This window comes from Pollachius pollachius (genome assembly GCF_949987615.1).
Source record: "Pollachius pollachius genome assembly, chromosome: 6".
Lineage (NCBI taxonomy): Eukaryota > Metazoa > Chordata > Actinopteri > Gadiformes > Gadidae > Pollachius > Pollachius pollachius.
The window spans coordinates 5,601,301-5,614,012 of record NC_136939.1 but is presented as its reverse complement, the minus strand read 5'-3'; the positions used below and the strand labels follow the sequence as shown (position 1 = coordinate 5,614,012).

General features: G+C 45.4%; 1 protein-coding gene across 4 annotated transcripts in view; it reads left to right on the top strand.

Moving 5' to 3' along the window:
* Positions 1 to 232: 232 nt before the first annotated feature.
* LOC307077054 (stromal interaction molecule 1-like) overlaps positions 233 to 12,712 on the top strand; it is a 28,376-nt gene continuing 15,896 nt past the window's right edge. For 2 of the 4 annotated variants that reach the window (XM_079738314.1, XM_079738313.1), the window contains exons 1-4: positions 233 to 516; positions 1,024 to 1,200; positions 10,512 to 10,642; positions 11,447 to 11,561. In XM_079738314.1, the coding sequence (XP_079594440.1) occupies positions 1,068 to 1,200; positions 10,512 to 10,642; positions 11,447 to 11,561 (379 nt within the window). In that variant the 5' untranslated portion in view covers positions 233 to 516; positions 1,024 to 1,067. Of the gene's footprint in view, positions 517 to 1,023; positions 1,201 to 8,980; positions 9,146 to 10,511; positions 10,643 to 11,446; positions 11,562 to 12,712 lie in introns of those variants that run through there. The other 2 variants (XM_079738315.1, XM_079738316.1) reach the window with 2 other exon arrangements.

The window sequence follows — 12,712 nt, the reverse complement described above, 5'->3', positions numbered from 1 at the left end:
GTCGCATTTTTGTCATAATTCAGGAAAGTTAGTTCCAACCTTAGTGCATGATATACCTGTGAACACTTCCAATCAAACATTCCCAAATGCTACCCCGCCTTTTTCTACAGGAACGAAGAAGACCGAGCCCCGCCGATAGGTGCGCTTCCACATTCTGTCCACCAGAGGTCGCCCTTCAACGGCCCAGAGTGCTCTCCGGGGCTTCTGCTCAACTTGGGTTCGGACGCAGAGTTTGGCTCAGTGGGAGGGATCGGCACTTTTGTTTCATGTTCATCCGATCTATTAATTCCGTTTGGAAATCAAAGCGATACTATTTGCTACCTGCCCAGTAGGGCTGGACGGCTGTCGGAGTTTGTTCCTGCTGCGACAGAGCACAACGAGACCGAAATGTGATGTTTTTAAATGCATAGCATTCGTTTTGGACTGGGGTTTTGCGTTGTTCACCTATTGATATTGGACATATTACAGTCGTTCATATATTGGAGGGATCTGAGCTCTTGGTGCATGATATAAAAGGTGAGCGAGATACCGTACAGAAAGTTTATGTGTAAGGTTAACAACTATTATCCCCGTAACTTTACTTCCGAGTGCGACAGGCTGCTGTTTTTTCGGTAGGCTACAGATGTGACGAGTCGTTTTGAGTCGCCTGTGAATATTTTTGTTTTCGCATCAACATGTTGCTTCAGTGTCTTTGCCTGATCACGTTTAAAACGCTGCTCTCTGAAACCAATCTTTTAATCCATCTTATTGATGTGTTTCGGTAAACGGAAGCCAACATGAAAAAAACTCTGCTTCTAATTTAGCCTAGTTGCAAGTAGAAAAGTGTCCCCGCTCAAGGGACTTGTGCATTTCTTGCTACATTGGCTCCTAAAAAATCTTTTCGACTCGTGCATTGGATGCATTATTTAGGACACATTCAATTTAGATTTTCGTGATTACATTTGAATGCTGTAAGGCTGATCTCATTCTTATCAAATTTCCTTTCTTTCCTTAAAAAAAAACAACTAAAAACGACCCGTCTAGGTTTCTCTCTTCCAAGTTTCTGCCCATCGCTGTCCCCGACAGCCATGGGGTGTTTGCGGGTTGTGAGTGTGGGCCTGCTGTTCGTGTGTGTATGGGTCAAGAGCGCGGCAGACGGTACCCACCAAGACCCCATTGACCGCTCTTTGACGTCCAAGCAAGAAGCAAGCGAGGCTTCAGGTGAGAACGTGTGCGTGTGTGTGTGCGTGTGCGTGTTATACCAGAACGATTGTGTCGTTTATAGAACCAACAGCTGGTTTGTTGGTCATTAGGAAGCCAAAGCGTGACCCTAGCTGTTACACGTTGGTCCCCATACATGCATGGGGTCTCCTCCCGACTCAGGCTGGGAGACACTGGGGGACATGCTGGTCCCAAGCGGTATTCGTTTTGGGGCCGCAGTGCCCCCAGGCCCTCCCGGCACACCTTTCAACACTAACAAGTCTTGGGCTCTTTACTCTTACGCAATAATCCGTAACAACTATTCGTCACTAAAACCTGAAATGTGCCTGTACTGAAGCTCATGGACCCGCAGTAGTGTGTGATGTTAGTGTTTGCCCGACGCTCAGACACATCCAGAGGTTTGTGTTTGTTGACTTTGCGGGAAAGGTTTGAGGAGCTGAAGCACGAGGCTGGAAGAAGTTTACCCGCTTTGTAAATATCTGGACGAAATCTGGAGGTGTGTGTGTGTGTGTGTGTGACAAAGAAACATCCTGCCGAGTGACTACATCTGCAGAAGATGTATAGAAGATGCTCATGATGCAACAGGTCCCAGATCACAACATGCACACGACCTTCAGATACAGTGAATTACAGAGAAAAAATCTGAGAAAAGAGGACTGTGTGTGTGTGTGTGTGTGTGTGTGTGTGTGTGTGTTTGTGTGTGTGTGTGTGACACACATGTGATGATTCCCTCTGGTGCTATTGTTAGAATCTCGGCCAGGAGAATCCGTTACATTCCAAAATAAACAACACACAAAGACAGACACACACAGACACTGGCTGGTGCTAGGTAAATCAGTCCCATTGTCTATGTCGAGATATAAATCAGCCATGATTTCTGTTCAACCACTCAGCCCCTCTTAAGGCGTATCTGGGTTTTGAAATGGGGGGGCAGTGGGACGCCATTGGCAGCCTTCTATTCCAAATGAGTGTCTAGCAGTTCCCCAGCTGTGTCTTTGTTTTGCCCAATAAATGTAGAGTGTACAAACTGCTGTGGCTGGGTTCATTTCTTATCCAATAGAGCCCATAGATGTGCACATCCACAAGTTTCGAGCTATGAGAACACGCCACCGCACACGCTCATGGATTTAGGGCCTGAGGTGTGCGGTTACAATCCTGGGGGAGGCTTGAGGCTGTGCTTAAGGCAGTGTGATCAGAGTGCGGAGCAACATGCATGTACACATCCTTTGTATAGATGCAAAAGGCTAATCCATTTCGGTGTCCTTATGCCTCCTCAATCCGTTCCTCTCCGCCTGTTGGATTTCAATTGAGCCTGCAGAGTACTCGTGTACGTACTATGGTTTAAATAGTACGAGCCGCTGCCTTTCTATATATATATTCTATATATGTATATATATATATAGTATATGTGTATTATTATTTTTATATATTTATTGGCTAATATTTATTGATTGTATAGTGTTTTTTACTGTGTAACTTGGATTTGTATCTACTGCACAACAAATTGCCCCATTGGGGGACAATAAAGTATTTTTTTTTAACTTGAAGTATGAGTTGAATGGGTCCACCAAATGCTCATAAAACCTGTGAGTTTCTGAGTCCCATGTTGTGAAATGAGGGGATTGCTGTACTGTTAACAGAGCGTTCAGTTAGTAGCCTAGCTTAAAGCCACGGTCTTCGCTCAGAGTTCTTACTGCGCGCCTCGGTCTGTAAGTCTCTGAGCGTGAGCAGTGGCCTGTAAAAACAGTATTGATTTGTTGGTTTGTGTGGACTAGCGGAGAAAACTACCTGGCCAGAGCAGTTCAGGAGCTCTTATTTGTGTTGTGAAAGGCAAACACACAACCATGGGAGCTGCTAAACAGTCGTTTGGAATAGAATGGATGTCAAAGGCTGGCCAACCGCAAGTGTGGAACAAATATGGCTGAATAACATCTCGGCATGGAGAACTTCAGAGTCAAACCTGAAGTGCTTTAAACAAACCAGCTGTCCAGATACCAGGGAGACAAGTTGTAGTTTGTAATACTTGGTTCCGTTCTATGTCGTGTGTGTGTGTGTGTGTGTGTGTGGGCCGGGTGTGTTGCAGCGATTGTGGGGGTGGGAGCCATTGCATGCCCACCACAACTTCCTGAATTTGACGTTTTTTGTGACATCACCGGAAACAAGAGACCGAAATAAACTATAAGTATGCACCGTGGGAGGATGAGGGCCTTGTATTATTTATTATGAGCAAGTTATGTTTTCATGAAGCGCTGATGAGTTAACGAAGCACATCTGTGAACGTGTTAGCACGACATGTCTTACTTGTAACTGACGTGATCTTCTCCTGCCTATTCCTCAGCCTATTGCGAATCATCTAGAGATGCTTGCATTACACTTCATAGAACTGAATAATAGTTGTTAAACTGGATTCATGCAAACTGTGTTGAACAAGCACGGACACATCACCAGGCCTCTGTTGGAAAGAGGATGAGGTTTTCCGCTCTTATGGTTCCCTGCAGATCCTTTAGAGATCAGTGGTCATACAGCGGGTTTTATGATGCAGCGCTCGCTGCAGATCTATTGTTGCGGCGGAATGAATACTTAACAGTATATTGTTATTGTTAACGTGGAAAGAATCTACCGCATCACCATTGTCATGCTGCTGATGCAAGACCGTCCCTCCCTTACCCCTCGTGTCACAGAAGGCCGTTCTCTCACCCCCTCTTCTTCCTTCTTTCCATCTCCTGTTTCTGTCTCCCTTGCTCTTTGCTTTGCTGTTTGGTTCACCTCGCTAATCTTTCACAGGCTCTCCTCTCGCTCTCGCTCTCGCTCTCGCTCTCTCTCGCTCTCTCTTCTTTTACTCTCTTTTTTTTCTCTCTCTCTTTTTCTCTGCCTCTACCAGGATTGTTGACATTAGGATTAGTAGCAGAGAAGAACTGTCACATGACACCACACTGTTAACAGTGCTGCACTGTCCAGCCATAGATACTTTCACTTCTATTAATCTTTGTCAATTCATTTCCACCTCCTCCTCACATTTCTGTCTTTATCTGCAAAATTCGGTGTTAAAAAAACACAGGATCCAACAATCCACTCTGATACTTGCTTTGATAAAAACGAAGTGACTCAATGATCTTCAAATGGCTACCGTGGAATAACATCAGTGTACATCTATGGGAGCGGCGGCCTTATCTCGGACTTTGTTTGCAAACTGGGCTGTGGGGTTACGCAGCTCAGCAGCTGTCCAACCACATGGTCCCCCGGGTGATCCTACAGGGCTTTGAGTCTCTTAACATGAAGACTGTTCTAGAATGCGTTTGAGCCGGCCTGTTTGTTTTTCTTTTCCCACGTGTCACTGATCTGACCGTGTTCGCCGGGCCTCCAACAGGAGACCGTAGTATGATGTGTCCTGGAAAGGTGATACTTCACTCTCTTCTGCTCGAGGTTTCGTTGCTTTTTACCTTTTAGGGTTATTGGTTAAGTTCCCCCCCCTCCATACACACACACACCTCCACCCTCGCCTTGTCCAGCCAGGGGCCGTGTGCTGGGCCATGTCAGGGTTCCCCCTTAATCTGGGATCAGGCAGGCCTACTTGGTTACAGCAGAACTTCCGGGGGGGAGACAGACTACTGTCTCTCCCTGAGTATCTGTGGCCTTTGCAGACTACTGCTGGCGGGTGTGTTCGGTAATTATGCGCTCTCGGACAGATACCCGCCTCCTGCAACATGATTGGTTGAAAGGAATATGAAGCGAAAGAAAGGGAAACGTTGCGCTCACCCAGATTTGAGATTTTCTGCTTTCAGATTTAAGATTATTTAAAATTAGTTTTTGTGACTAAAGTACCCCTTTTTTCATTTTAAAGATTGTTCTGAAGGTTTCTTCCTTTTTATTGTAGTGTGAGTAAGACAGGAAGGTATGGGAAATAGAGGAGAAGACATGCAGCGAAGGACGGCGGGCAGGAATCTAACCCCGGTCGCTGCAGTAAGGACTGGGCCTTAGACACACTCTACCTGGTGAGCCTGGAAGGGGATACATTTATATATAATATAAATGAATCCCCTTCCAGGCTACCAGGGTGTCGAAGGGGACGCAGAGAGACACCACTGGGCTTGATCGACACAAGAGGCCCGCGGCTCTGACACTTGGCTCACTCGATCTGATCCTGAAAAGCCTGGCACATGCTGGCGGCCATCGACAGACCTGTTCGCTTGTTGTCCCCACATAGTCGGAGCTGACGCAGGCAAAATGCCGTGTTGACATACAGCGTGTACTCTTGGTTAGACGATTGTTAGTTGGTCAGCAAGTCACTCCATTCTGTTTAATTTGACACTAAAACAACACGGTGTGTCATAACAATGTAGATTTCATCTGTAAACGATAGTAATATCTTGTATTGTTTACTGGGTGATAAAACCTTTTACTGCATCACCACAACAATGTACGATTTACATAAATTACGCTGTAATTGGCAATCCTAAACCAGGAAGTCATTGAATACAGCGATATGGAAATGAACAACAAAAAATAACGTCTTCCTTCCGTCAAGGTAGAAGGAAGTGATCGATAGACCAGATGGATTTACTGAACTTGGAGTATGTCAAGGCTTGATCTGAACTCACGTTTCGGATTTGGATACGCACAAATAATTCTGACGCCGCGAGAATCAGTAGTGAGTATGTGATCTCCTCTGACCTGAGAGGGTTTGGGAAGTGGCGTGGGCGTGATTCATCAACTTCCATCCGCGATTAGGACTGCGTTCACCTGTGTGGACGCCGCGGTCAGGATTAAAGAGCACACAGAGGGGTTCCTCAAACGTGTCAGCCATTAGTGATAGGCGTATTAATCCTTATCTACAGCAGGTTTGAACAGCTGTCAAACCTCTTATCTTCTGTTAAGAATTGACATTGTTTTCTGCGGGATATCCAAGCGTTGTGATTCTTCCCAGTCCCCACCAGGGTGTTTCTGTGGACGTAAACCCCTGCTGATAAGCGTCTGCACCGCTGCGTTGGTTCCTCAGGTGACTGAGGACACTGTCCTAATATTTATCCAGCTCCCCAGAGAACTATGCTTGTCCTCCATGCTGAGCTACACACTCAGTGACACTGTCACACTGAGACAAAACACGCACACACAGTATTTTATACTGAACTTTTAAATATAATTGTTGTATTCCATATTTCACTTTTTAGATATGTAGTACTTAATATGAAACTTTTTGATGTTTATCTAAATTTTGTATTTTACTTGAAAAAAAATCATACTTTGCTTTTGGCTTCTTACCACCGGCAATGGAAACCTTTTTTTCCATGCCAATAAAGGCGTTTTGAATTGAAAGATTGAGATAGAGCGAGAGAAGGGGGGCATATATCTCTGTGTGTACATTGGTATCTACACACTGTGTTGTGTTTTTGTGTTGGCTGTCATGCGGGACTATGTAAGTGTACTATGTGTGGCATAGGTCTTGGTGTTGTTGTGACAGTTAAATAAAGAATGGCCTGGCTGGATGTCAAGTTAAATGCACACACACTCTTACACACTCGCGTTTACACGCACACACTCACACGCATTTTGAGGTCCAGAGCCGATTGTCAGCGCAGTGTGGTATTGGTCATCCATGGTGAAAGGGTCTTGTGTTCTTCAGGGGTGTCATGGAGTTGAGGGCGGCCTCTCCGTTGACCACAGAGATTTGTTCCCTCCACCACCACTGACATCGACCAGAACCGCAGTGCCCAGAACGACATGATGATTCGGCACGGTTAGAAATAAAACAGGAACGAAAGGAGGGTTGAGGAAGACATCTCTGTCATCTCATGACAGAGTTGCATCGGTGGCATCCTGACTTGCTTTTAGTCTTGATCCAAGTAGATTAGACTCAAACACTAGGCTGACTGTAATAGACTGGAGGATAGAGAGATCAGAGCAGAGGAAATTTGGCAGTACTGACATAGGCCAGGCAAGGCTAGACCACACCAGAATAGACTACAACTGGGTGGGGGGGGGGGGGGGGGGGGGGGGTACTACTACAAAGCAGCTCTGTGGTATTCCTGTCTGCACCGATTGTAGACGGAAGAAGAGAATCCTGCGAACCTGCCAACAAGTTCAAACAGGCCGTCCTCACTTACTCTCTCACAACCCCCCGAAGGGTTTTTGTCTGTTATGTAGCTGTACTGCCGTTTTAAACTCCTTTGCCGGTTGTTCTGATGGCAGGCTATCAAGATCCTTGTTCATCGCATTGCAACGCCTCACTTTCGGTATGGCAGGATGTGTTTTGGACGAGGGTGTGATCGTTTTAGTGTAGGCAGGGGAAAAGGCCCCAAATGGCCGCAGATAGCCTTTTTATCTAAAGCGATTTTAAATATGTTCCTCTTACTCAGAGTCCCCCATCCTCCCTCCCACTCTTAACACTAGGACTCACATGACCATGTTTCCTCTCACTTCTTGATCACTGCAGTGACCTCACTCGTCTTATCATCGCCGGGGAAAACATGTTCTGCTTATGTACGTCCATGACACTGCTGTTTTTAGTTGAGTTTTTCTGTCTAGGAAGCTGTTTTAAAGGCGGTATCTTTTTGCACTCGAAGGCTGTAATCTCCCAGCGGATCTCTCTCTCTCTCGTTCGCTCGCTCTCTCTCTTGTTTGCTCTCTGTCTCTCTAGCTGCTAACTGTCTCTCTCTCTGTCTCTGTCTCCCTCTCCTCCCTCCCGTCCCGTGAAGCATTACTGTGTTCCCAGATGCCCAATTGTATTTAATCAAGAACACGTATGAGACTCCATGTTGGTCCCTAGGAAGACACGTGTGTGTTTTATTCAATGTTGCTTGGTGTTTTCAATCGGCACATGCGATGCCCATCAGGGTCCTATATTCAGTATACATTCCCAAAACTATGTCCCTTCCAAAAGCGGGTTCTAGTAATGACTGAAAATAGAGTTGTTTACACTAGCAATTATTCCACAAAACATGTGATGTCCCCGGCGTTTAACAGAGGACGCGTTTCCTCTCGTTAGGATCGCCACATGACCCGCCGCCCGTACGGCAAGACCCGCCCTGTTTGTGCACAATGCAACACCACACACGCACACACACACAAACACACACACACACACACACACACACCAGGCTTATCCTGGCCTATCCGGGCCTGTGGTTGAGGCTTAGGAGTTAATATTGACAGTGTGTATGTAAGAATTTTTGTGTGTGTGTGATAGCACAATCCCCCCCCCCCCCCCCCCCCCCCACGTCTGACTGTGATGTGGTGAGCCTGGCACCAGGCTAGTAGCTGGTCGTCCCTCATCCACCCTCCCCACCTGTCCATCTGTCCATCTGCCTGTCTGTCTGTCTGTCTGTCTGTCTGTCTGTCTGTCTAGACAGACAAAGACTTTCTCTATATCTGTCTGTCCGTCTCCTTCTGTATCCCGGGCTGTATGTGACTCTGTGCTCTTCTGAATATATCTTCATGAATATGTACCCGTCTGTCTGTCCACCATCAGAAGGCTTTTGCTGAGGGTGTCAATGTTTGCCTTTTTGTGTTTGCTTCCTTGCTTCCTGTATGTGCGCTGTTTAACTCCAATGTTTTTCTTGTAGCTGTTTGTCTGTGTGTCCATGCATTAAAGCATAATATGTTGAATCATTTTCTGGCCTGTTGTTCAGGCATAATTCCCCCGATAGATCAACATGTTCTTATCCCGTAGTTCCCGTGCACACTGTAGGGGGCGCCACTCTAGGTGTCAGACCTCTAGGCAGAAGTTGAGGCCAGACATACAATAGATTTCCAAAAAGAGGGTTTGTCGCAGTGGGTAGGGTATGGCTTTGCCTTATTAGTGAAATATTTCAGAATCCAAAGCTAGCTGTTAATAACTATTCTTTGAGCTATAGTTGACAATAGAGAAATGTATTTGGATGAAATACTTGTCAGTAGAACGCCACTGCAGACATATGTCATAGCTACGTAATCCATCCGTACAGCAGAGGTAAGTGCTAATATATGATGTATGTATATAAAGGACAATTTGTTAGATCTATATCATAGTATTGGAAGTATTTCAACTAAAGGTAACTCAATTTGTACCAAGATCGCACATGTTTTGGAAGAGTTGGAACTTCAAACATCTATTACTCTATCAGGGTAAGCAGTTCCATGATAAACATAGCATTGATAGTAAAAAAAGAGACAATGACATCCATTTCTGTCATCTCTCTCTCTCTCTCTCTCTCTCTCTCTCAATGGGGTACGTTTGTCCTCTTCTTGGGGTTTTATAAGTCTTGTCTTTACTCTTAAAAGGTTTATACTTACCAACTGTCACTAGTATCTCTCTGTCTAACCTATAGTTCCTCCCTCGTTTCCCGTGCCCGGTCAAACCCCCACTCTGTACTGGGCATAGATCTCTCTAGTGTCCAAAGACTAAAGGCACCATTGTGGCAGCTTCTAGGACATCTCATGTCTCTGTGACGGTTTAGTAAGCATTCGTTATCTAATGTTTTTGTAACCAATTTAGATTGTGAAACAAATCCATTAAATAAACATTTGAATAGTGAACATTTAGTTAGTATAATAGTTACATAATTAGTATTTTTATTTCTCACAGGTCTGTGTCTCTGCGTAGAATTTTTGTTGATTGTGTCTTTCTGCATACATGTGTTACCGACTCGTTGTGTGTGTATATGTGTGCCTGATATTGTCTCTCTGCATAGATCTGTGTGAAACAGACTGTTTCTCTCTGTATAGATCTGTGTGAAATAGACTGTGTCTCTCTGTGCAGATCTGAGTAACAGACTGTGTCTCTCTGTGCAGATCTGAGTAACAGACTGTGTCTCTCTGCATAGATCTGGGTAATAGACTGTGTCTCTCTTCATAGATCTGTGTGGAACAGACTGTCTCTCTGCATAGACATGCGTGTAAAAGGCTGTACTCTCTGCATAGATCTTGGTAATAGACTGTGTCCCTCTGCATAGATCTGGGTAATAGACTGTGTCTCTCTTTGCAGATCTGTGTAATAGACTGTGTCTCTCTTTGCAGATCTGTGTAATAGACTGTGTCTCTCTGCATAGATCTGTGTGTAATAGACTCTGTCTCTCTGTATGGACATGTTTGTAATAGACTGTGTCTCTCTGCATAGATCTGTGTGTAATAGACTGTCTCTCTGCATAGATCTGGGTAATAGATGGTGTCTCTGCATAGATCTGGGTATTAGATTTTCTCTCTGAATATGTATTTTTAACAGAATGTGTCCCTCTGCATAGATCTGTGTATGATAGACTGTGTCTCTGCAAAGTTCTGTGAGAAATAGACTGTGTCTCTGAAGGTATATTTTTAATAGAATGAGTCTCTCTTCATAGATCTGTGTGTGATAGACCAGCTGCTGTGTGAGGATGAGAACATGATGCTGAGTTTCGAGGCGATTCACAGCATCCACAAACTGATGGACGACGACGCTGATGGCTCAGTGGACACCAAGGAGACAGACGGGGTAAGACACACACACACACACACACACGTTCACACTCACTCACTCACTCACTCACTCACTCACTCACTCACTCACTCACTCACTCACTCACTCACTCACTCACTCACTCACTCACTCACTCACTCACTCACTCACTTACTCAATAGATGGATAAGAAAACATATCCATATATAGTATGTGAAATCCACCTGATTGTATGCAAAACGTAAATGTCAGCATCACAGCATCACACCATGGCCGTATTGAATACATGATGATGTGATGCATATATATTGTCATACTAACAACTTTGAATTTAAATGTATTTGAATTTAGATTGTTGCGCTGCAGCTGGATAAGGATAAGCTATTAAAGGCTTAGTTATGGTTCCATGTCGATGCAACGCAAGGGGGTTCACGGTTCCCCGTTACGTCCTTGCGGACCCTCTGTGCGTCCACCGCAAGGGCCTGACGTGCGCCTCCCAAAAATTGTAACCTTGCGTCGAGGTTATCACAGTGTCTGCGTGGTCATTGCGATGCGTCGACTTGGAACCAAAACTGAGCCTTAACACAACACTCCCTCCCTCCCTCTCTCTATTTCTGCCCATCCCATTTCTCACTCTCTATCTCTACCTCTCTGTCTGTTTCTTCATCTTTTCTGTCCCTTTCTCTCTCTCTCTCTCTGTGTTGCTGTCTCTCTTTCTGTGTGTTTCTCTCTCTCTCTCTCTCTCTCTCTCTCTCTCTCTCTCTCTCTCTCTCTCTCTCTCTCTCTCTCTCTCTCTCTCTCTCTCTCTCTCTCTCTCTCTCTCTCTCCTCTCTCTCTCAGTTTCTGCGTGAGGACATGAACTCCAAAGACCCCCGGGCCAAGCACAACAGCTTCCACCGGGCGGACCTCCTCATCAGCCTGGAGGACATGTGGACGTCCTGGAAGAGCTCCCCAGGTCTGGACCCCCCGGGACCGCAGGGCAGTAGATCAGTATTGGGATCGCTGGCCTGGAGACCCCCCCTGATCACATGACCTGCCTCTCTCTGATTCGCTAGAGCGGTCGGTTGGCCCTATCCATTTCCTGAAAACACAAAGTTTCCTTGGGCCAATCAGGGACTGTTTGGTAGTTGATGAGTATGACAAAATACAGGCCGCTGCTAGAAAAACAGTAATGAGGTCTCCAGTAGCAACGAGCCGTCACGGTAGCATTAGCAGAGTAAACAAAGCCATAACTGCAGTTATCGCAGAAGTAGACTCTGTAGCAGCCATTTTAACCAGAGTACGCACTGTTTCTCGGAGGGGAAGACGTTTTTTCGCCGTACTTTGAAGCGGATCGTCCCGCCCATTGGCCGAAGGTCAAAGTGGGCAAGTCATGTGATCAGGAGGGTCTCCTGGCTACGGGTTCGCCGGCTGACGCCCCTCAAAATGAAGCCTCTCCCGCCCTGCGCTCATCTGAGTAACGGAGGGACAGCGAGGGCCCGAGGAGTCTTCAACGTGTCACAGATGAGCTCATGTGTCCACCCACGGTTCGACACTGTGTTCTTCATAGGAAACAGATTGTACTGACTGATCTGTTCCAGTCGGGTGTTGAGGACATGCATTCTGATATAATTAAGATTACTACTGATGTTTGTTTGTTTGTTTGTTTGTTTGTTTGTTTAGTTTCTGCATGAGTTAAATTATGATGAACTAAGGGCTGTTAAGGGCAGTCCATCCACACTCCCGCTAGTTTTTTGTCAACGGAAGTGTAGCTTGCACAGTTTCACTGCCATATATAGGCACAGGGTCTTTGCAACTTGAAGCAACTCCCAAGAATTATTTTATGAAGATAGAAAATGTGTGAAAAATATATGAGCCGACAAATTTAAACATGGAAGACATTTTTTACTCACACAACTATTTACTGATGCACTCAACTAATTTGTGTGACCCAAATGAAATAATAAATGTGGTTGATTTGTGAGTATACAAATCTGGTTGAGGTTCAGTTAAGTGCATTCCAGTTGCACCAGTGTCCCCAGCAAATTGGATTCACTTGGGGGGTCTGACGTTTCACTCAACATATTATGTAAACGCAGATGTCTAGTTGAAAGTAAACCCCCTGGA